The sequence below is a fragment of the Varanus komodoensis genome, unplaced genomic scaffold (genome assembly GCF_004798865.1).
Source record: "Varanus komodoensis strain SLA01 unplaced genomic scaffold, ASM479886v1 scaffold56, whole genome shotgun sequence".
NCBI classification, from domain to species: domain Eukaryota; kingdom Metazoa; phylum Chordata; class Lepidosauria; order Squamata; family Varanidae; genus Varanus; species Varanus komodoensis.
Window position 1 is genome coordinate 216,575 of NW_025336169.1, and position 25,338 is coordinate 241,912.

At 45.5% G+C, this 25,338-nt stretch overlaps 1 protein-coding gene across 1 annotated transcript in view; it reads left to right on the forward strand.

Annotated features, from left to right (window-relative positions):
- Positions 1-25,338, forward strand: part of KSR2 (kinase suppressor of ras 2) — a 154,162-nt gene that overhangs the window by 58,416 nt on the left and 70,408 nt on the right. Inside the window, exons 5-8 of the mRNA XM_044448941.1 lie at positions 9,069-9,138; positions 13,702-13,785; positions 16,159-16,226; positions 21,028-21,152. Of these exons, the coding sequence (XP_044304876.1) occupies positions 9,069-9,138; positions 13,702-13,785; positions 16,159-16,226; positions 21,028-21,152 (347 nt within the window). The remainder of the gene's footprint in view (positions 1-9,068; positions 9,139-13,701; positions 13,786-16,158; positions 16,227-21,027; positions 21,153-25,338) is intronic.

The following is a 25,338-nucleotide window of genomic DNA, read 5'->3' on the forward strand; positions in this document are numbered from 1 at the left end:
TCAGCACCTCCGAGTTCAATGGAGCTTGCTCCTAGACACGTACACCCAGGATAGCAATCATGCCCCATAAACTTAACTGTGAATTTTTATTAGAGGCCTGTTGGGTTTTTAAAAAATGAACTCCATCATAACACACAGGCATCTAGAAGAAACAGAGAGCCTTTGTATATTAATAATAGGGAGGCAAGATATATCCTATGTGTACGTTATTCTTGGCTGCGTGGAAGAGGGCCTGCCATAATAACTTCCTGTACCTCAACATTGAACCCCAGCACCTTTGCAAATATGAGGATGGAAATGGGGGGTTGCGTCATTTATACTCAGAAGTCTATCAATGTCTTTTAGGCACAAAAGGAACCTCCAGTTCCTATGGCAGTGTACCTCTGGATAACAGCTGCTGCCAGGAGGCTAGTATCAAATAGTTGGAGATGAATTTTGCAGACTCTTTCTAGGTTTACTTGAGGCTCATAAGGGAAGTCAGTAGCATCTGAGAGGGTTAGATCTTAGCAAGTAGAGCCCAGTCTAGGTAGAAAAGTCAGGCTTAGGGAAGAGAGCTTGAATCAAGTAGGCAGAATGCATCAGTAAGTGTAATCAGTAGGCAGAGTAAATTAAGCCAGACACAACAAGCTAATAAAGGCTGAACAGTTTTGTATAAAAGGCAGCTGCATCAGGACCATGGATAGCTAAGAGTAGATTTTGCTGGCTGGTGCTCTCTCCTATTGGACATATAGGAGGATGTTGTCTCAGCGGCATTGCTCAGAAGCCTTGTATAGATAGCCATGATTTGCAGAGTAGTCAGATCCAACCTCTCTGGAAAAGCTGTTACTTGGCCCTCACTTAGTTTTGTTGTCTTAGGTTACTATGCAGCTGGGGCAATGGAAACTGCTACGCAGCAAGCTGAGGCAGTGTGCAGACTTCCATCTCTAAGTTGGACTGTGATTCGCACAGTAAAATAATGCTAAGGATTTTGCATAAAATCAGCACCTGGAAAGCACGTGGTCCTTGCATAATTTTCATAAATGCTAGGCCCATGTGCTTTTTGGCTGCCAGTTTGTGCAAAATATACCCCAAACATGACAATTTTTGCAGATTTCCTTACTGTCCTTTTTTGAGTGCAGCAGAGATTAACATCTGAAGGACGCCCCCCCCCCAAAAAAAAACTTGGCCCTTTTCCAGTCATTATGTGAGAAGCAGGCAGGAAGTATGCCGAACTCAAACTTGCCTCCCATCTTGAGATCAGCCCATATCTGTGTGACCATAAGCTGTTCTGTGGTTCTTTATTGCGTGCATAAAGGCTAGTAACCCATTACTATAACTATTACAATAAAAGCTTTTATTAGGACTCTTATCTTAATTCTGGGAAGCCAGATTCTGGCAATCTTATACAGTCATAATAATTAGCTGCCTTCGATACCTTTATCCTGTATGGATTTCCCCCCTCTCCCTGTATCAGAAATGGGCTGTTAGGGACTAAGGCTGAACTTAAGGGTTCTACTTAAGTATAGGCCTTCAGAATTTTGTAACTCTCAGCAAAACCACAAAAGAGACTCCACTGTATTGACTGTTGGAACACTCACAGGTAGAGATGTGTCAATTGAATCCTGTCAATTTTAGTTCTGTTTAGCTTAGTTTCTCATTTTAATTCTGTTTGGTTTTAGTTTCTTGTTCTCCTGACTAAAAGTTTGTTTTGGCTCAGTTCTGCATCATTTTCCAAATCTGGCACACAGAACAATGTAGGATAGATTGAACTGGGCACATGTTTTCAATTGTATGCATGTCTATAAGAACTTTTCTTAGAGTGCACTTTTTACATGATTTGCAGTAATATCATAAGGAGTTGTGCAGATTTTCTTCCATAGGCACCATTTTATCTGCATTTTAAAGGCATTTTTTAGCACGTGCATTTTTGGCAATCATTTCTCCCTAGTAGAATCTGTTTTTGTATACATTTTTCTCCTAATGTATACATGTTTATGTGCATTGTTCCTTTAATATATGCATCATTGGTACTCATTTTGTAGTGCAAAATTCTGGAAAGTGTTGATTTGGTACCTCCATATAAGTTTCTCATCAAATTCATTCCTCTAGTCACAACTGTCCCTGCACTTCAGTAGGTTTTGCAATCTCACAACCATGTCTAAGCCCAGGGATGTGCAAAGAATCCATGGGGTTGGGAGCTGGTGCAGCAGATTGTCCTTCTTTCCAAAGGCAGAAATAGTTGTGTAAAACATGGCCAAAGTTTATACCATTTGTGCAAATACAGCTGCGGTCTGCACAAATTTTGGCCACAATGCATGTAAAAACCAGCCGTATTTTGGACAAAGCTCTCTGCCTTTAAACAGACCCAGAGACATCACAGCCTGCTGTAAAAGTGGGAGTCACAAGCCAATTCAGCCCACTTTCTTCTCTTGAGTTGGAGAAATGCACCAAAGCCTGCAGAGCACAAGTGGATCAGGTTCTCCAGTGATCCCCATCTGTAGCCAAGCCTGAATCCAGCTCTGTTCTTTCCCCACATCCCCCATGTCCCAGAAGGAGTAGCCCTGCACCCCGGGTGGCCAGTTTCTTTGGACACAGTCTCATCCTAGCGGGTGGATGTGTCGACACGAGGCTGTTTATTTTCATGGCTCATGTCTCCGGCTTGGCCCCGCTCACTTTCAGGGGGCACCGATGCCGTTCGGGTCTCGGGCTTTTTGTCACACCTGTCCGTCAGCAGAAGACAGCCGTGGCTTGTGGGGCCCTCTGTTATGTTTCCTGTCAGAGCGGGAGAAGGAAATGCATGACCTCCGTTTCGTCGCCCTTCTCCTTTCTGCTAGGATGCTCATTTTCCCTGCTTCTGTCAAGGGAAGCCTGTTGACTCCGAGAGGAAATCATCGTGTGCGGAAGCTCAGCCTGGTGACTTCTGGCCTTGCTTTTGGGATGCTAGCACTTTTCCTGCTGGTGATCAGGGCTGAAACTTCTTAAATAGAGAAGCACGAGCTTTTTTCCAGAAGCCGTTAGGATCATCCTGCCTCTGGGAAACTTTTTCCTTAAATCAGAGGTGTTGAACCTCTTTGAGCCTCTGGGCCAGATTCCATTTTTGAGAAGCTGTTGGGGCCGCACTCCCATGATGGGTGAGGCTGAAAGTGGAAAGGGATATCAACTTACAGGAGCTCAAATCCCTTACCATCAGTTTCTAAACTTAAGAGAGGAATTCACGCTTTCTGGGAGGAGGAAAAGCCAGGAAAACAGAAAACAATTAGTGCTCAGGGCAAAGAATGTGGGCTGGGGAGACTGGATGGGCTGGATTTGGCCCCCTGGGAGGGGACAGAGAGATCGGCACACCTGCTCAAAAGCCCATGCATAAGGCCTCTTTGTGATGGGATTGGAATTTGCTCGTGTGGAAGAGCAAGTTCTTTATGGGACACGAAGATGACACTTGTCCCAAGCCTGTAGTCTGGGACTGAAAGGCTTCTCAATATTCACTGTTTCCTAATGCTCAAATTTGGACCTGGATTTAAAGCATGGAAGGAGGCCAAGGGATAACTGAAGGAAAAGGTAAAAGTAAAACCATCAATGTGCATTCCATGCCATAAACTATCATTAACCACGTTGTCTGCATTCAGGATGTAGCCCTGCACCAGGAAAAGGTGCCTTACATATCCTGTAAAAATGGAAATAACACTTGGCTGCAAAGCCAAGAAAGAAGGGAGAGAGGGTTATTTGATCACCCAGGCTGTTAGTCCTTCCTTTGCTCTCCCCAAATGTCTCCTATCTGATAGCCCTTCCATCAAGCTACCCAAACAGTCCCCATTCCCAGTAGTTGTGATAAGAGCTGTGCAACCTTAAAAAATGATACTTCCTAATTTTTCCTCCCTTCCTCTTGCCCCGCTCCCCCAAACCAGGCGAGATCGTTCCTTGTATTTTTGGTCTTTCAGATTGCATTTCTGAGGGGAGAGATTCTTTTTATCTCTAAGCACTTCTGGACATCCTCTTGCTAAGAGAGCAGGATTATAACACTTCGAATGCACCAATGGCAAACCCTCTTCTCCCAAAACTGTTGGTTAAACAGTGCTGCTGCTTTAAATGGATTGTGTACAAAACAGTTCATCCATATTTGCAGTTCATTTCATTTCTTCCTATCCTTTCAATACTGCCCAAAAGCCAAAGCTGTCTGGGTAGCTTTAAAAACAACTATAAGAATACAATATAATGTAATGAAGAATGGTCTTCGTACAATACATAAACATTCATAAGTCTCAGGACAACCATTAAAAACATTGTCCTATGTTGTCATAAATGTGGGACTAGAGGGGAGTCTTAACCACTTGCTGAAAAAATGGCAGTCCTGGCACCAGGCAGACCTTGCTGGGGAAAGTGGGCCAAATCGGGGCTACTGCTAAGAAGGCCCTGTCTCTCATGTCTAGCGGAAGGCCTTAACCCAGTGCTGGAAAGATGATATGGTTGGCACCAGCTGAGCCTCACTGGGCAGGATGGTCCACACTTGGGGAGCTACTACCAAAGAAACCCTCCCTTGTCATCTCCAAACCTTCCTCATAGGAAAGCTCTTGGCAGAGAGTCTCAAACGATGATTGTACTATATGGTGGCCTTTTGATCTGGTTTGTTTTTTAGGCTTAAACTTTACAACTGTCATTTGTCCACTGCTGCAGTCCCAGAATACCCCAGGTGCTTATGCACTGTGGCAAGGAAATATCCCTCAAGGAGGTGGCAGGAAACTAGGGATGCTGACTTTGTATCTCTGCTAATAGGATCTGTGAATTCTGCGGCAGGCCAGCATTTTCTGAGTCATGTGTGTTCTCTGAACTTGCAGACTTTATTCATGTTTTTAATTTGGCTGGAGGTGAGGATTTGCACAAATAGGCATTGTGCTCATGGATGAGCACAAAGGCACATTTGTGCAAGTGGCACAAAATTCTCATACATCCTTTAAAAAGTCCCATTCTTTCAGAGCAGATGATGGAATGCCAGTCTCCTGAGCATCTGTGAAATGTGGAGGAAGCAATTCCACAGTCTTCCCTCTAAGGGATGTTTTCCTGGGTGCCCCCCTCCAGGCACAAAAGCCTTCTCCAATTTGGATTTTAATGACAACTGGAGAAGAATCTCCCACCTCTTATTAGCAAGCTGCTTCCAGCTCCATGAGCTTCGGTGGCCCTTTGCTAGAGGTTCATACTGGGGTAGGAAGCTTGTCTTCTGCCACGAGTTTCATTTTCCTTTTGGGGAAAGTATCGCAGCTCCATTTCTTCCTGTTTTGGAAAGGAAGTCACAAATTAGCTTGAAAAATCTCTTTGAAACTCACCAGGACCTGCCAACTGCATCATTTCAATCCCATCCCCACCGAACCCCATGCCTTCTCTCTTCCCTCTCCACTGCAAACAGCTGGGGTATTCGTAATATCTCAGATCCTCCATCCATCATCCCTATAATGAAAATAATTACCTGTAAATCACGGAGGGTGTCTCATGGCTTTGTTCAGAGGTTATGATTCCTGATACACTTTAATATTTTTTTTCAGTGAGAATGTTGTAGAAAGTAATTAACTGCCTTAGCTACTCTCTCTCTCTCTCTTGCTGTTCCTTGTAAAACAACTGAATTTAATTGAGGCCAGGCAAAAGTTAGTGGATATAAATTGTGGATGATAAGGCAGAGATTTTAATTTAACTTCAGGTAAATAACTGTAATTGCCCATGTGTTTGGTTCACAAAGGATAAGCCAGGGAGGGGAAGAAGGTGGATCCTTTGTATAATATGATTTGGTGACGAGCAAAAGGCATTTCTGAAAATAAAAGGGCCCCTTTGTGCTTATAAGTGCCAGATTGTGAATGATGTAAATTATGTTTTTTTTTCAGGACTGTCAGCAAATACTCTTTACTCAGCTTCTGATTTCTAAGCACTAATTTCCCACAGAATGAGGAAAAGGCATTGTTGAACCCGTGTTGCAAGAAAAGGAGATAGAGATTGGAACTGCAGGAACAAGAACTCAAGGCTTTAACGCAGGTGTAGGTCAGAGGAGTCAAGAATCTGATCTTCCATTTCTCAAAAGCCCAATTCCATTTTGGAGAAGCTTTGCAGGGCCTCGTTCCTTCATTGGTGGAAGTCAAAGCAACATGGAAAAGTCCAAAAGCACCAGAAAACCACTTTTAAGCATGTACCTGCTCAGATCTTCAAGCTATCTTCAGATAGTGCTTCCCAGATGCCTTCACTGAAGGGAGGTGGCTACAACAGGGAGGGTCTCCTAGTCCTTGCTGGAGGCAAACAGTCCTAACAGCCCCCAGCATGCCTCCGGTCCATCCTGCTGGGAATTGCAGGGCATCTGGTTGGTGCAACCAAGAGCAGAATTGTACCCTTCCTTGCAAATCCCACTTACTAGTAGCTATTTGCCAAAGCAGTATCGAATGAAAACCCCATACACAGGCTTTATTGACACCCAAGATCACATGCTGAGCACAAGGCATAGGATGCACACCCTTTGACCGGCCATGGTTTGAACTGGAATTCTGGATCAAATGGCCTGATGGAGTAAGGCAGTTTTTCAGCTCGCTTGTAGCTTTTTTTTAGTGGCTGCATACGGAACGCTATCCATTTGCCTCTGCGTTTTCCCTCTCAAGCAGCAAAGGGAGCGCTGGATCCACACAGGAAGTCGCATGCAAATGTAACCTTCCAAAGTGGCACGTAATTAAAACCCACCTCGACCTGTAATATTAGAATAGGATATGAAAGCAAACAGAAGCATTCATCGCCTATATATAAAAAGTCCTCAGAAGCCTGTTTGCTGAAGGATTGACAGGTACCCACAGCAAGCCCTGGGGTTGCCTCTGAGTCTGCTGGTGGGCTACAGGTGGTCTGACTTCAGTAGTCCATGTTTGCATCCTTCCTGAGTGGCATTTAAGGCTCAGAATCCTATAGCTTTTGCACTGGTATCAAGGGCCCCTCCACCTTCATTGCAGCTGTCGGGGAGTTTGAAAGTATTTGCTCTCTAAATCACTGTCTTTGGAAAACAACAACCTTATTACGAGTACAGGCAGAAATCAGCAAAGCCTCGTGGAATTGGTCAGAAGCAGAGTGGGTGGGAATTAGCGTCAAGCATTTGGAAGTGGCAAATGTTATTGCAATGGAATTAGACACAAATGGAATCTAATACTTGCTTTTCACACTGCAACAGGCTTCTCTGTGTGAGAGCAAAACCATGTGTATCTGTGAGATGAGCCATGTCCCAGCAGCTTAACCATTTTCCAATTCTTCATTTGTGTATTCGAAGCTTTGCCTAAATATGGGCAGACTAAGAATGAGCCCAAAGAGTGGCTGGGGAGAGATTAAGCTTTGGAAGGTTTCCATAGAGCAACTAAGGGCTTTTTGCCCCCTTGAAGTTAACCCTTTAAGTTGCTAGTTTTCTCTCTGGGTTCAGCTTCTACTCATTCATGAGGCTCACTCGGTGACTTTTGACCAGTCTCTGGCTCTCTGATAATAATTTAGCTATATAAAAATCAGGTGGAAGCAGAGAAAACATGGATGTGGGACACTTGGGAATGGACATCACCTGGGTTCTCGCTGATACAGAAGAAACTTTCCATACCATACCAACTTACCATATTGGGTCAGTAAGCACCAGACAAGATGGCTAGTGTGGAAGCACATACAACCCCTTTCTCCCATAACACACAGCAGAAACAACGATATTTAACAAATGGGAACCGCAGTATGGAAAAGCTGCTGCTCAGTTTATTTCCCTCCCTATTTTCTGACCCCTGATAGTCATGTTTATGTGTCCCCTTAGCCTTCTCAGTCTTCACTGGGCTGTGTTTGAGGTCTCCTCTCATTAGTGTTTGACCCCTGCATATTTTATATACTTTGGCACACTCTTAGGTTCCCCTAAATATGTTGCTTTCTCTCTCTTGTGCATAGATGGTACTGCTTTGACTATATACAACTTAGCATCCCGAAAACTGAGTTTATATCTACTTAGTAATACACTGCTTAGAGCTCTGGGTAGCGAGCCATTAAAAAAACCCACATCATATTTATTGGCTTTGCCGTGCATAGCTCTTGTTTCTGAGCTGTTGTTTGAAGCAAATGTACATGCAAGTCAAGGCAGGGCCAGTCCTTCAGTTCTCAGCTACATTTAGATGCTCTTCCCCTGCCAAATTTTAGCCTGAGTGGTGGCGATGCTAGGAGACGATTCTAAGGAACTTTTTCGAGTATTGTGTTCCCTGTAAAGTGAGTGCGTGCATTGTCTTCTCATTCCCAGCATCATAAAACTTTGCAGCTGTGTTTGCTGGTTGATCCGTAGCCTCTGTACTAATAGCCAACTCATGTCCTGGTTTGTGAGTGGGCGGCTGAAATGGTAGCCCCCTCCCCCTGTGCAGTCAAGATGGTGGTGCAGGTATCGGCATGCTGTGTGAAATCCCAAGATGTGTAGTAAAGTAAAGGTAAAGGTTTCCCCTTGACGTTACATCCAGCCATGCCTGACTCTCGGGGGTGGTGCTCTTCTCCGTTTCCTAGCCAAGGGAGCCAGCGCTTGTCCGCAGACGGTCCCCGTGGTCATGTGGCCGGCATGACTAAACACCGAGGTGCACGGAACGCTGTTACCTGCCCACCGAAGTGGTACCTTTTTATCTACTTGCATTTGCATGCTTTCGAACTGCAAGGTTGGCAGGAGCTGGGACGGAGCAACGGGAACTCGCCCTGTTGTGCAGATTCGAACCGGCAACCTTTCGATCAATCAGCCCAGCAGCACAGTAGAAGTACAAAAAATTTAGCCAGGTCTAAGATCTGAAGGATGCTTCAGGGAGCCCTGCCAGGAATGGATAAGGTTCTTGGATACTTTCTGGGGAAGGAAGACTAGAAGGCCTGAGCAGGGAGGGACTAGATGTGGAATTGGGCATCTCTTTTCAAAAGGTCATGTTTGAGTAGGAACAGCCCTGGTCCCACTTCTTACAGAGCTTGAAATAAGAAAAAACTCTTGCTGATGGTTTTGTAAAACCTTTTTTTGAAAAAATATTGAGTCACCTGAGCAGCATCATTGACAATAATACAAATAAATGTATCATTTCTTTTTTCCAATTTCTGTCTTGCAGATACACTCTTAGTACCTTGCTGGTCCCCACAGATTCCTCGGCGGGATCTTGGAAACTCAATCAAACACAGGTATGAGGTGGTGAAAGTCTTGATGATGGAACAGGAGAAGCGGGGAGTAACCTTCTCGGTGCTGACCTAGATTCAGTGCTACTGAGGCAGGTACTGCTTTTCCTTTGCACCTCTGAAGGGACTGCAGCTGATGTCGGGAAGCTTATTTTGGGGGTTCGCATCAGGCATAAGCCACCCCCCGCCTCTCCTGTCTGTCCATCCGTCCATCCATCCATCCATCTGTCCTTGCACACAGTTCACAGGGAATCACCCAGGTCCCTGTGAATTGTGGGTTTTTTGAGTTTGTTCATTCAGTGGGGTGGGACCAGACAGGTGCTCATCATAACAGTCCCCATAAACTGCCCCCAAGGGCAGTCCAAAAAGGCAATGGAGTAAGGTGGAAATAAAGTGACAGAACGGACTATACCATATTGGAGTTAGGGAAATGGGGGTGGGGGGGGAGGGAATGCTCCCTGCAAGTAGAAAACTAGCAAACTTGTGTAAAGTGCTTCCTGCAATTAGAAAACTAGCAAACCATGGCAAAGATGCTAATAATTAGATACAAATACCTATGCATTATTAGCTATTAATATTAATGCATTATAAGCATTATTATGTATTAATAATGAATTGTTGTTTTAAAGAACACAAAATATTTATTTAAGGCTTTATATATACCATTCAGTTAGTTCAAGAGTTCTCAGAACGGTGCACAACAAAGATAAAGCCATATAAAAATGTAACATAATATAAATACATTTGATGTCAATAGGACATCAAGAATACCCATCAAAATGCAACCCCCATAAACAACAATTAACAGATGGATAATAATAACAACAATATACCAGTGACAATATGAATAAAAGCCAATGTAAAATTGAGTAATCATTTTTAACAATTAAAATACCAGAAAAGTTTAAAAAGAAACACACACACATGTTCATAACCCACCTTTTTCTTCTTGCGAAGAGCAGTCTGGTTTACATAGTCGTCCTCCACTCTGTTTAATCCTCATAACAACCGTCCTGTGAGGTGGGTTAAACTTGAGAGTCATGGGCCGGTGAGCTCTATGGGCAGGTGGGCACCAGAACTGGGATCGCTCAAGGCCCCATTCCAGCACTCCAACCATCACGCTTAATGCTAGATCAGTGAGAAGAGCTAAGACGAGCCATGCCAGAGCGGGTCAAAGTCACTCTAGGCTAGCATTCTGCTCAGACAGTGGCCAACCAGCTGCCCACAAAAAACCCACCAGCAGGACAGGAGTGCAAGGACACCTTCCAGCCCATGTTCCCCAGCACTTGGTACACCCAGGCACACTGCCTCTGATAGTGGTGGAAGTATCAAGCCATCAGAACTGGTAGCCACTGACGGCCTTCTCCAGGAATTTGCCCTATCTCCTCCTGAAACCCTGCAAATTGGTAGCCATCACTATATCTTAATGAAGTAAATTATGCAAATGTCCCCTGAACTTGCCTGGAAAAATCCCCCTTTGGATCTCCCATTAGTCAACGTCATGAGATGCTCCTATCAGGATCTCTTATTTATGGGGCAGGAAGGCAACTGTCTCCCCCTGCCCCACTTTCTTCACACCATGCATAATTTTGGGCACCTCCATCATTTCTCCTGTTCCTTGCCTTCCACTCACAAGCCCCCCACAATTTCTCCTGTAGCCCATGGTTCATTCTAGTTGTCCCCTTCTGCACTTTTTACAACTCTACAATACCCTCTTATAGAATACAGAGTATTCTACCTGAGGATGCCCATAAATTGTACTTTTAATGAAGATGTTTGATTTCACATGGAGGGGAATTAAGGAATGGTGTCTTCTCCTCCTTGCCCACGAAACCATCAATCCCAGCAATTTGAAGTCATAAAATTAGCTCTACCATTTCAGGCTTCCACCATTTCTATTCTGTTCTTGGTGACAGAGGTTAAAACCCAAGAACATAACAGAACAGCCAGAATCCAATTGATTTAATTGACTTTGGGCCAGACACAGACTCTCAGCTTATCCTACCCGCAGGGTTGTTGTTGAGAGAAGAAAATAGATCTATGGGAATTGCGTTATGTTCCCGTCAGGAGGCTAAAAGTTGGGATATCTATGTGCTGATAATGATGACATGGAATATTTCTTCTAATCATTTAGCTTAAGTTTAAATAATCCTTCCATGAGTGGTTTGTACATCTCCTTCCCAGACTGCTTTTAAGCAAGCTTTAAAGTCCTTTATTTAAAAAAGAAAAGAAATCAATCTTTTTTATTTGAAATGAAGAGCTGCTTTACTACCATCTCACCCTTTTAAAATTGCAATATGCAGTGACTGAGCTGACCAGGAAGTGTTTTATGTGTCCCTTCTAGTTCAGATCGTGCTATTAAATGATTTTACGATATTAATGTAAGCCACTTGGAGAGGACTTCTATTTTTGCAAGATGGCCTATGAATGCAGTAGAAAGGTTAAAGCTGAATTGCATTAGGCTATCACTTTCTTGGAAGGAGCCACTCCAAATGCAAGCAAGACAAGTTTGGAGCTGTGACAAGGAAATCTTCTCTGGGTTCTGCTTGGGCTGCGTAATCCCTGGCCAGAGGCGAGTGGCGGGGGTGACCCCCCTCTGCTTGCAGACGGGAGAAAACTAATTCAAAACACCATTTCAGTTTCTGATGTCACTTAGATAAAACCGCAGCTGCTGTCGATAAAACCATTGCATTCTTATTGACAAGCTAGTGACCTTGTATAAATTCCACGAGAGCATTCCTTGCTCTCTCCTCTCCTGGAAGAAATGGCAATAGAAAAGGTCTCCGTGCTATCTTTCAGCCTTAGTACCAATTTCTTTTTCTCAGGAGCTCTTGGTGGCTGCTTTCTGGGAAAGGTGTAGTGAAAGACAAAGGGAAGGAGCCAAGTGTGTTTTAAAAAGGCAGCTGTGTTGTAGTTTACAGCCAGGAACTAACTGCAGGACAGGTATTCCAGCCTTTCCAATGGAGAAAAACCTGCGCATAAGCTGGGAAGCTGCCTCCTTTCTGAGAAGCAGCTTCAAGCTGCTTTACTTCTTAACAGAAGAAGATGGGGATGCTAGATTAGGTAGCAAGTGGCCCATAGCAGTCTTCCCTGATCTGCACCAATTCCCATCACCCCCATCAAGGGGCCATGTTGGCAATGGCTGATAGGAGTTGAAGTCCCAAACATCTGGAAGGGGCCAAATTGAGGAATGTAGTGTGCAACTTGCTCCAATCCTACAATTGTTTTAAAGAAGCAAACTGAAAGTTTGGTCATGGGACTTTGAACAGCTTTTAGAGAGAAGTTGCCTTTGCTGCGAGAGCTCAGAGCTTTGAGCACCACTTCCATCCATTCTTAATCCCTGCGCAGTGTACAAAGATTTAGGAAAGCAATTTAGATCCTTTTCGGTAACCCCCAATAGGAACAGTTTTGCAGGTATTATGCCTGACCAGGATACTTAAAAATTAATCAACAGAACAGGGGCTCTGCACGTTGGCCCCACTTCAACCTTTTTTGTGCATTCTTGCCCTCCCACCTCACTTCCTGCCCTCCCACGATTGGGTCAGTCTGCAGGGGATTTCTATTTGTCTCCACCTGATCGCAGAGAGAAACCTTCCTGCAACCAGCAGCCTGAATAAAATCCATCTCGGATTCTGCCACCTCCTCGGCCGAAGAGGAGCAGGCAGATGCTCTGCATCTAGGATCGGAGTTACTTCCAGGACAATGGACAGCAGTCCTGGAACTGGAGTACTGCAACATTGCACAGTCCCTGTCCAGGAGCCACTGGACGGCTTCATAGTCAGGGCAGACCAATCTTTCTGTAGGCTCCCTCCTCAGAAGCTGGACTGGGCTGCGAAAGGGCCAGCTGCCTTTTCATACTTCCCGGGGGAGAGGGCAGGCGATGTGACAAGCTGGCTTTCCCCTGAGGAAGAACAGATTTGGCCCACAAGCTGTGGCTCTCTACCTCTGCTGTGGATCTGCAATCCCACTTTACTTAGTTCCTGTATTGAACTTCTTTCTTCTTGACAGACGTACAATCAACAACCTAGTGATAAAGTTGGGGGGGAACGGCAAAATTCTTAGGCTCTACTGTCAGTATTGGGAAATGGTTCAGAGGCAAAGAGTTACTTTGGGAAGTGCGTTGTGGCAGGAATGCTAGTGTCTTTTGCACCGAACTTCTATTTTCTATATCCTGAAATGTCCATTGCTTGGTTGGTTTGATGGAGGGTTTGTATGACAGCCTCGAGCTGGGTGACTGATTGAATTCCCAATGTTTTTACTAGCTTTGTGGGGGTGGGAAGTCACTGCAGCATGCTGTTTGCCCTCAAAGCTCTTACTCAAGTTAAGAGGAGCTGCAAGAACTTACATAACAGCTTTGCATTGGCTTAGTCAGCCAAGATCAATAAGCAATTCAGGTTCTCCTGGACTAGGTAACTGGAGGAATGAGAGCTGGGGAGACCACAGAGCAAACAGATTAATTAGCTAATAGATGCTTCCATTTTGGGGAAGAGCTTTTATCTAAGACTTAAAAGAGGTCAATCTCTCTCTCTCTCTCTCTCTCTCTCTCTCTCTCTCTCTCTCTCTCTCCAGGTTTTCCACCAAGTATTGGATGTCTCAGACCTGCACCGTCTGTGGAAAAGGAATGCTGTTTGGACTGAAATGTAAAAACTGCAAGTAAGCCCCCTTTGCTATCAGCTTCATGGGCCCCAAGCCCTGCTCCTCTGCTGATACAGCTGACAACTGCAGCTGAGTTCTGGTTTTCCTCACTTGCACACAGCTGGCTATTTGTAGATCTGTGCTCCATTTGGGTCTATTATCCCAAAGGCCCAAATGCAGCCCAAGAACATAAGGTGTCGCAAGCCAGTTTCCTCCAGCTCCCCACCCACCCCGCACCTCAAATTATGAGCTATATGCAAAAAAGTTTCAGATTTGTGCAGGTTCAGCTTCTCCCCAAGCAGGTGGAGCATGGAAATCCTTAGAGTCAGATTGATTAAGGTTGTATTTGAGATCCCACCTAAAAAAACCCAACAGCAATAACAACCTTGCCAAAGCTGAGATGCAGAAAAATGCTAGCATGCTGAATTCTGGATCTTGCTTCCAGCAATGCTAGACCAGCTGGACCCTGCACAGAGATAGAAGAGAATTTTGTCGTGAAGGCAGCTTGATCTCAGACCTTTGCAGCCCTGCATTTGCTCTTGAATGCTAGGGATTGGCTTGGGTTGCTGGAGTCCCTCCTGTACTTGGGACACTTCTGCACTCAGGGAATAGTTGTCCTGTGGATCACAGAGCATCGGGGAAAGCTGCATGATGCCTGGTCTTAGCTCTGGCAGTGTCCAACACATATTCTTTGTGCTGGTGATGGCTGCCATTTTTAAAGATGGTGGCCACATGCCATGCTTGGAAAGGTGATTTCCCCATAGACTAGATCTGTGTCCCTTAGCACCTGTATCTATGAATGGACTACACTGCTGTCAATCCATGTCTTCATTTGAGATCAGTAGCATGAGAACTTTATTTTCAATCTCACATCGTGAGAAGTTGTGAAGCTTCCCTCAGGCAGGTGAAAGGTGCCAGACCCTCATTTATTTACAGAATGTATAACCCACTGCACCCCAAACTATTCCTGAGTGATGCACTATAAAGAAAAAAATGCACAGTCCAAAATATTTACAATTACATTATGCCAATAGAAGCTTACACAAGCGGTGAGAAATGTGGCTGAATAAAAAATACATTTGCAAGAGATGGAAAACCAAGCAAGAAATCTGGTGGGGGAGACAACCATGATCATGAGGGTTGTTTCCTGTTCTACTCCAGATGTACTGACCCTGCAATTTCCCTAAAATCAACCCTGAGATCTTCAGGTGGTATAAATAGTACGTGTTAATACCTACCTGACATCCAGTGGCAGCAAACTCCTCAGAGGGGGAGCCAGTACACCAAAGGTCTTCTCCAAATGGTCTCTAAACAAGGGGTGGGAAGAAGATAGTTCTCCAGAGGTTTTGGCTGTCAGTCCCTGTGAGCCAGCATAGCTGATAGTCGGGTGCTTAGAGGTGAAGCCCACTCATGCTGTAAATGGCTTCCACCTGGAACCAGTGGGAGTGTCTCTTCTGGCAGCTGCCATCACCATGACATGTCCGGAGTTAAAGAGAGTGAGTACTTGCAGACAGAGGACACAAGCACACAAAAAGGACCCTTTTGGATCATCCCAAAAGTCAATCTGTTGCAGCATTCTGTAATCAACAGCCAATGACTGATGGTTCTGGGAGGTTTAAAAACCAGGTATGAAGCTACAAGGTCCGTCACTCATGTGCTTGTGCATCTGTGTTCAGGTATATACATGTGCAACTCACATCTGTGTTCAGGTATATACATGGACATTTTTGTCCATGGAGATAACTTGATGGTGGTGATTCCTGGCCACTGAAGACTTTTATTTTGAGCATAGCTATCCATGGTGGTGAACCTATTTGGGGTATGGATTCAGCACCATGGACAGTGCCTATATAATTCTTCATGATCCAGCTGCTCTGGATCAGAGTCGGCCTCTCCTTGAGAGGGGTCAGTGCAGGCTTCTTGGTATCTACTACCTCAGAACAAAGGATCTTACAAAGCTTGGGACTGTGCCAAAGTTGCAGAGGCCAACATGTGGCTTGGTCACAGGGCAATTGAAAGGTCGGAAAACACCCACATGGGGCAACAGATCACATACACTTTGTAGCCTGGAGCAGCTGTGCTTGTTTTTGGTTCTCATGGCAAGGCAGTTCAGTGTATCTAACCATCATGCATAAAACTGAGCTGGGATTTTGCACCCAGGTTTGGGATATTGGAATCCTGTTACAGCACAAAGCACAGAAACACAGTGTGCCTGGAAAGCACTGTAGCCTAACCGTTGGGTTCTGAGACAGATCTATGGCCTGGTTCAGGGTCATCCAGCGACCCTCCTGGGTTTCGTGCAGATTTCGGGCTGAGCCCCCTCCCAGTCTGACAACGTAACCATCGCAGCTGCCGCCTCTCTGAGTGCTTTTGTCTCCACTTCTCTCTCAGACTCAAGTGCCACAATAAATGCACCAAAGAGGCCCCACCATGTCATCTGCTGATCATCCACCGGGGAGGTAAGACCTGCTCCCATGAAGAGTCTGAAGTCTCCCCATGGTTTCTCTAGCCCAGAATGGAGGACGCAATTTTCCTACCAGAGCTGCTTCTGTCTTGGCACTCTGAGCAACTGCATCGCATTGCACCTCCTGGGGTGTCTAATGTCGCTGCCTTGCTTTACCTCATTCTCTTGTCTTCCTGCAGTAATGACTTCCCATTTATACACCGTGTCTGCTTTTTCACAAATTTAGAAGGGAGCACTTCGATTGCATGCATTTTAAAAGCTGGGCTGAATATCCCTTTTCATGTGGCCATTTATCACCCATAAAAGGGAGAGATTCAATATAATTTAGGTAGAGGATGCAGAGAACTCTACGTTTTTGGAGGGAGAAATGGCCTTACTAAGTGTGGGTTGGTGGGAGTCCATCTGTCTGTCTGTCTGTCTTTGATTTTTTAAAAATTCCACTGCAATAGAACTGTGACATGGCATAATGTGTTTTTCAGGCATGCTCTTGAGGGAGAGGTTAGCCACACTGGTAAAGAAAAAAGACAGATACTTGTCCATCTCATGCTTAAAGGTCATTTCGCTGAAGCTCATGGTGGGCCTCAAGTTGCATAAATGGGGGTGCCTTCCAAGCTGCTGGTCTTGAGATGGAGGGGTGTGTGTTCGCAGGCTCCCCTTGATGGGTCCTGAGGCTACTGGTGGCTCTGCTCCAAGTAACTGCCATGGCACTGTAACAGTTCTGGTCAAGCGAGGCATCTGTGGCTTGAGTTCAGGTTCCAGCAGGGCAGAATCAGGTGAAGCAAACTAGGGCAATGTTCCCCTTTCGATGGAGGGAGGCAAGAATTTGGGATGCAGAGAGCATCTTGGACAGCTCGCAGGGGGATAGAGCTGACATCTTGGTTCGAATGTGGCTTCGCGCCAGGCAACCCCCAGACGGAGCCTGAAATAGAACCACTGCTTGGCTCCACCCTCAGTGGAAAATGCCTTTTCAGTTAAAGGACTGTAGGCACTGACTCCTGCAGTTCTGGAGCAACCATGCTTTGCTGGGACATCTGGGCTGAACTGCTTGGAGCCATAGGAGGGCAAGGCTTTCTCCAAAGGCCAGAGAATGCCAATGACCAGTACCCTGAATCATCTGTAAGAAACCCAACCCATTGGGATCAGAAGCAGAGTCCAGCATTAATGGTTCAGGAAGGGCGATTGAGCATAGAAAGGCACAAAAAGGATTCCACCGCCTGGCACCTGATTATCTTGAAAGCACATCTCCCTAGCTGTCCAAGGAGCTTGCATTGCTGTTCTCTTGACATGAAGAGATGCCTTCACAAACAGGCCAGGCCCTTTCGAGAGGCGAACCTCAGTCAGTGTGGAGGAAGGGTCAACTAGCCTAAAGGAAGTCGGACTCATACATAAAGTCCTGCCTCAGTCGGCTGCTTGCTGGAGCAACAGATGGACAACCCTGTCTGGCTCCCAGCACCACTCAGTATTTTCCATGCTGCTTATATTTTGCATGTGAGGAACACAACCTGCTGCTACATCTGGTTTGGATCTCACCCATAATAGCGCTCCACAGAGCTCAGGCTAAAGTAGTGCTCAGCAACAAATGAGGCAGCACCCTTGTCTTAGGAGAGCATGGAGAGGAAGCCTTACAGGCCCCAGAAGGGAAACCCGTCTCACCAGGAGCAGCAGTGCACTCTGAAATTGTACAGAGAGGCAGCAAGAAGGGAAGCTCTTCTTCTGATCATCTCCTCCTCCTGGGTTGTCATCTTCTCCCTGACAGGAGAGACATCTCAGGCTGGCTCGGAGGACAATTTCCTGTCCCACTTGAATGGTCCTCTGAATCTGTGGCTTCCTTCCACAATGACGGGAAGCAGGTCCTGGGCCCATGATATCAGTGGAAAACTTCCAGGCAGTCTCTTCTGGTTCATGTTCCTCTTGGTCTGAGATATGTCTCTCTTTGCTACATGAAAGCGCAGAGCCAGCCAGGTGGAGGTTTGCTTTTGCATTGCTCTCTGCCAAAAAGAAGTCTGCTCGCTTCTCCGCAGGTGAATACTTCATGCATATGGAGAGGAAGAGTCATAGGCCCCAGAAGGGGAGCTTCTCTCACCAGGAACAGCTTTGCCTTTTCATTAAAGTGTTCCCCATGTGAAAGTGATTACCTGGAGGGGGGATGCTTGAAAACCCAGACTCAGAAATATGCATTTCATTTAGCTCTAATGAGGCTGCTGCTGTTTTCTGCTTGCTAAATACACCTTTGCTGAGAATACTTGTGTTTGCTAAATGCTTTTAATGAGCTGCTTATTGTGTCTAATCAGAGGCCTTCAGTGGCAAGATCTAAGACATTGAGAGCATTGCAGGGGAGCTCTGCAGTGGTTGGCACTTGCTCCCGGGCTTCTCTTTGGCAGCCATCAGTGTCCAGGTAAAGGGGAGACATGTCCCATCTTCATGAATATGGAGAGGTTCTTGCCAATGGTCAAAGTCTGGGATTCGCAGTAGTTCCTCAGTATTGCTGCTGAGTCACAGGCAACTGCAGATGTAGCGCCCTCTGTGGGAGAAGTCCAATCTGAATAGTGCACAAAGCTCTTCCGTGTCAGAGAGAGTCAATGGGGAGGCTGTTTAGCCAGAACCATTCCAGAGTCTGTTCAAGTAAGACAATATGTTCTTGGACTGGGAACTGGAGTCTAGAGAGACAAAAACTGAGCTGCCAAAGCCGGAGGGAGAACTACCTGGTGGTGCGTGGATACTCCACTGGTGCAGTTGGAAACTTGGGTTGTGGACGGAGCAAGGGAAGGCGTTCAGAGTCCTTTCAGGAAAGCACAAAGATCCCCTCTTAGCTTCCTGGATATGTTTCCCATAGACAGTGTCCTTGCATTCTTCTGAGAAAGCCCGCAGCCTGTGGGCTGCCCTATGACTAATTGGATAATCCATGAAGCATCGCCGTGGTCCGTCCCGAATGTCACCACTTCCAGAAAGTCAGGTTCTCACTTCTGGGTGTGAGGATGCCTTCTCCTCTCCCTTCTTTTTCATCTTCTCCTCTGCTTGACTTTTTCTTCCTCTTTATCTTATTATTGCTGTAGAGAATTTTAAAACCCAACCAAATTCCAACATGCTTACAACTGAGAGGTGGATATTTGGAAAGAAGGGAAAGTACAGCAAAAGTGCAGAAGGGTCAACTAAAATCAGCCAGGGTGAACCAGATGCCCTTAACACCACGAGCCTATGTATGTCTACATAGAAGTAAATATTTTGGGGTTCAATGGGGCTTCCTCTAGAGTAAGTATATGTAGGACTGAAATCTAAATATAGAAGCAGAGGAAGAGGTTCAGTTCTTAGTGCATCCAATAGAGAAAACAAAGGTTTGGTACCATTAGAATGAGGGGCATCTAGAAAAAACAAAATATATGCAGAAGCAACAGCATGGTGCATGAAGGTAATTGAGGAAAGTTTCACATGACAGTGAGAAGAGATTTGTTGTAACTAGATATATTTTGTGCAGGTTCAAAAGTGCCTATGGAACTAGGAGTCACGGGGTGGGAAATGAGGGCCCAGCTTGGGCCTGTAACTGCCTGAAAGGAAGGGGGAGCAGATACTTGGCAGCAGTGGTCAATTTGCACAATGGAGACGGGAACGTTCGCAGCAGCCTGCATTATGACTTGACTGTCTGACATATGAATTAATCATCTGGAAAGGGCAGCCAATGAGCTGATGGCACAACATGATTTGTGAAGAGGAAGGCTGCAACGGAGTGTGGAAAAAAAGGGAAAAGATCTTGCACGAATCATGTCGTGACAGCCCAGCGGCAGAAGGCATTTGGGTCTGTGTTCCTAAAGGGCAAAGAAATACAACACCAGAACAACTGGTTCAAATGTGTGAGCAATGGACACAATCCAGAAGGTTCATCTGCCCTTGGAGCAGCACTGCGCTTGAGAGTTAAGGAGCTGCTCACTGTAAGAGGCAGCCTTCACTAGAAAGAACTTGCTCTCCTGGCCAAGGAAGCCTACAGCTTCGCGCTCTTGTGGGGCTAGTCAGTGAGGCTGAGCAGCAGCAACCCGTGGGGTTTTGGTTCCAGACTTAGCAGTCCTTAACACCAAGTCAGTCTCTGTCTCAGGTGCCATTATGCCCCAGCAGTTCACTCGGGCAGACTTCTCCAAACTTGCAAACCACCAGCATTTGGGGACTCAGCTTCTATTATTGCTAACTAGCATGGCCAAGGATCACATAAATGGACAGATAAGATGGGATCAAAGAATGAGAGAGGCTGCACCAAATGCAGCTCCTGACCATGTGCTCAGTCCTTCAAAAAGCACACAGGAACAATTCCAGATGAGGTGTTTCAGTCCCAAGAATGTTGCCTGCAAGTGCATCTCAATTGATTCAAGATGGCTTTGGAAATACAGTTCAGCTGGGGCTGGTCTGATTGGAGAGAGTCCCAGAAGAGGTTGGCAGAAAAGATGTGGTAGAGAAGAGGCCCTGCTTGCAGGTGGTCCACAGTTAGTTTCCAAGTGTCCTTGATTAAAAGACTTGTGAGTAGCACAGCTTGGACAGACCCCTGCTTCATACCTTGCATGGCCACCATTAGCCAGACTGGACTCTTCTTGGGAGGGATGGGCCAATTGTCTGATGACAGCATAAGGCACCTTCTTATGTTTATGCAAATCAGAAGTAGCTTAACTACAAAACAAAGTCTATTTTGTAATTAAGGATGGAGCTAATAGGATGTTGGCGCTTCAGTGGAAGGTTTCCTTTAGATTCTGAACTATGCTGTGTCAAAGTCTTGATCTTATTCCTGTTAATCTTCTCCACCTTGTCTTTTTTTTATAATCCAGCAAGATTAGTCCGGACAGAATCTGTGCCATGTGATATCAACAACCCCTTGCGGAAGCCCCCCAGATACTCGGATCTGCACATCAGCCAGACCCTTCCTAAAACCAACAAAATCAACAAGGTGAGTGTTGATTGGGGGTCTCACATGATTGGGGGCCTATAAGAGGGGAAAGCTTATGACTGGGGGTCACATGATTGGGGGCCTATAAGAGGGGAAAACTTATAGTGTTAGACTGAAGCTAAGCTTTGGACTTAGACAGGTGTACAAAAATATGCAGACCGGAGAGAATGTGGGTATAGAGATATTTTCCTCCTGTCTCCTGATAACTGAGTGCCTGTTCATCTCATGAAACTGATTGGCAGGGGGATCAGGACAGATCAAAGGAAACGTTTCTTTTCACAGAACTTTTTTAAGTGTGTATTTTTCAAATCCCATAGAAGGTTTAGGAATTTTCAAACATTTTCAGAGAACTCGTACGCCTGTTCACATTCTGGGTAGCAAATGGAGCATTGGCAAGTGATTTCTGAGCTGAAACAAATTTCTCCAAAACTCCTGATACAGTACATGGACTTACTCTGAACCCGGTTCTGAATTTCACGTCTTTCATTTTCCCAGTGTTTCAAGCTGGCTCTCCCTCAGTTCCACACCTGCCGAGGCACAAGCGCTCATCATATACATCTGCTTAATTATTGGTTGTGTCATTTAAAAAGAACCCTGGTAGGATTTTTGTTGCTTTTGTTTAAATTGGAAAAAACGAATGCTCCGAGGATGCATGTGTCTATGCCATGTGACTGGCACCAGAGGCATTCCTCAGAACCTCAGTTAAACCTGGTCAGAACATGCAGCATTTTTGCTCATTGCTATTATGTCATAGCCAAACATCCCTGGTGGTCCCAGAAGGCACTGCCCTCCTTGCAGACCATGTTCCTGCTGCAGCAGCCCTGCCAAATTTTAGCCATGCGGTCTGAGTCATGCCTGAAGCTGGGGGCACATGTTGCCCAGTCCTACTTTACACAAACACTTGAAAAAGTGAAAGAGAAGCCCACTTTATGCGCTTATGCATCTCAGCCAAAGTGGATTTTCCAGTTGTGTTATTGAATTACAGCAGCTTTAAACATCTGCTTTTGTTGCTACCAACAGTCTCATCTGTGGCTTTTGATGGTAGAGCTGAAATTTGGAGAGGGAACGGCGGGTACGGATGATCTGCTTTGCGGATTTGGGTCGAACTGTTTGCCAGCAACCGACACACGAAAGTGTCAGGGGTGGAGAATGCTGGGCCAATATCTTTTGAGGCAGCAAGTTCCAACGAGGTCCTGGCAGCTGCTGGTGCATTTTTCATTAACTGGGCGTTGAAAGTTCAACTGGAGGCTATCCAAGAAAGTCAGGGCTTGGAAAATTAAGAATCAGAAAGGCTTTATGGGTCGGGCCCCTTACTGCCAAATAACTTCTCATCAATGTATCTCCCTTTGCCAAAGTCATGTTTGTCAAACATCTGGCTAATAAGAACAATAGCACATCATGGGGACAGAATAATAATGTAATAATAATAGGATCACAATAATGTAATCCCAATCATATAGGGTTTGTGAGTGAGTGTTGAAGGAATGACCTTTAATAATGGGGTGAACTTTTCTAACTGCAAGTGTCCACCCTACTTAATTTTTTGGTGGGGTGGAGGGGAGAAAAAGAGGCAAAACTTTCCTTCCTCTTTCACACTTCATACTTGAATTTTTGGGGGGGGGCAATAAATTAACTGCCCCCCCCCCCAGATCCTGCTTGCCACCATGTTTAACCCAGTCAAAACTCTCACAGGCCTGAACCAAATTATCCACAGAAAAAATAAGCATGTCCTTAATTTTTCTACTCCACCATTAAAATTTGCCCTCAGTGAGACTTAAATCTGAATTGAAATGTATAGGATTACTTGATATAATTGCCTGTAACAATTCAACTCAAGTTTGATCTTAGGCTGCATAAAGGTGTACATGGAAACTGAAGCAGGTGTACGTGTTCCTGCTTCTGAAAGGTTCTCCTTTCCGCTTCTTTACCCAGCCTTTCTCTTCAAAGAATGCACACGCGATTTTTGGAATACATATGTTCACCTCTCCTTTCATGGTGTATACTCTGGTTTAGATCTTCTTTTTAAGTGTCGGTGCTTCTTTGAACTGTTTCTGGTTTGGTGCGTTCTTTTCTTCCATCCTTCATCTTCCCTGCCTCATTATAAAAAAATCCAAGTCAAGAAGCAGGAGAGCCATCACGGTCCTTGCCAAGTTCTGCTTGGAGAAGGGGTAGAAACACCTTTGGTTGTTTTAAGTCCTGGCCAATCAGGGCTGTGCAAATCTAGCTCCAGCTACAAACCAAGTTTATTATGGGTTTTTTATGAACTGGACAGAAGACAGTCCCTGTGTCCAAATCGGAATAGGTGAGGCTGCTATTGAAATGGCATAAGGTGTAGGCAGCCCTTCAGATGAAATTGATTGCATATTTTGTTACCAAGAGCAACGTAAGTGTTTTACCTAGTCTAGCATGGCCAAATAATTTCAGGTCATCCACACTGGATACAGGCTGACATGATGCATCATTGTCAAATGGATGCTTCCAATGTTGTCTTTCTCTGAACTTTGTTGTGATGTGCTTTTTTTTCCTTCAAAAGGGGACCAACATGCATGTAAAGATGCTATTTTTGAGAGCCAGTCTGTTATACTGGTTATTGTACTGGACTAGGTTTGGGAGATCTGGGTTCTGGTCTTTGCTTTGAAGTTTACTAGGTAACCTTGAGCCAGGCACTGATTCTCAGTCTAACTGACTTCACAGGGTTGTTGTAAAGATAACATGGAGAGGATAAGCATGGTGTAAGCTTTGTGCAGAAAGAGGGATATTAATACAATAAACAAAATGTGTTAGTTGTTGTTACATTGCATTTATATCCCACCCTTTTTCCTCCTGTGAGGAATGCAAGGCAGCTTGCATAGCATAATTATTTTCCTCAACAGCAACCACCACCCTGTGGGGCAGGTTAGGTTGAGAGTGAAGAACTGGCCCAAAACCACCCTTTGAGTTTCATGACTAAGGGGGGGGGGGGACCAGGACCCTAGTCCAGGACTGTCTCTGCCACCCCACACAGGCTCCCTGAAAGATCACCTTTGCATGCATTTAGTCCTCTTTAACAAAAAATAAAATGTTTTATACTATACAATGCAAACTGTAAAAAGCACGTTTTACCATAATATAATATAAGAAAATGCAGATCCATGTGGAAATGAGCAGGAGCTGACTTTTGAATGAGCTCGTGGCATCGGTATCAGCCCAGATAAAGTAATTTGGCTGTCCTCCTTTGTGACTAGATACTGTCTCCCAGTCCACCGGGAGGGATGTATGTGCCCTCAGCCCAGATCCCTGTTTATGCCTCTTAGTGAAGCTGAAGGGAAAGGAGGGAGCAAGGAAGAAAGCGGATCCTTGCCTGCCATGGAAACCGAAGCAACTGCAACAAAATGAAGGGGCGGGGAAAGGAAATTGGCTAGTTTTTCTTTTCCTGCGTTGCGATTGCATCCTCCAGTTTACTTGCTGGTCTGTTCAGCCATCTGCTGGGCCAGAGCCTTGCAGATGGCTCTCTGGGTTTCCAGCCATGCCTGCCAATTCAAATCTCAAAGGGGCTGGTATATATTTCAGCAAATCTGGCCAATGCTAAATCCAAACTGGTTGGGGGTTGGGGTGGGGGCTTGTAAGCAGCAACCTCGGCAGAAGAGGAATCCAGCAGGGTCCCCAGAGGGGGCAAGCAGAGGAAAGAGCATCCCTCGGACTTGGCCCTTGGGGCAGAGGTAGACGTTGTGCATGACGGGGGTGTTTTGGGATGCAAAGGCCAGGCGAGGCTCTGGCTCTCTGGTCCTCACCAGACTTCATTCCCACATTCGGCCCTGGCCAGGAAGGGAGCCAAGCTGGGATCGAATCTGCACATGTTTGAAATTGCTAGTGGCTTCAGAGTATGTAATTCTTTGCACAAAATACTCAAATGCCCCAGTCCTTTGCAAAAGGTATGCAGAACCCAGCCTGGACTGGTTTTCTGTTGGATGCCCACATGAACATTCAGCATGGATTGGACTCAGGGAACAGAGAAAGCACCTTGGAGCCCAAGGAGCTGAGCTGAGGAAAGACAAAGGATTCCCACCTCCAATCTGGATTCCTCACATATTCTTATGGGTGGGGGGGGGTACCCCTGAAGGGGCACCTCCATGTTGAACTCCCCCCTTCTGTACCTTGGGAGGTCATTTTGCATCATTTTACCCATTATGACTTGTGCAATTTCCAG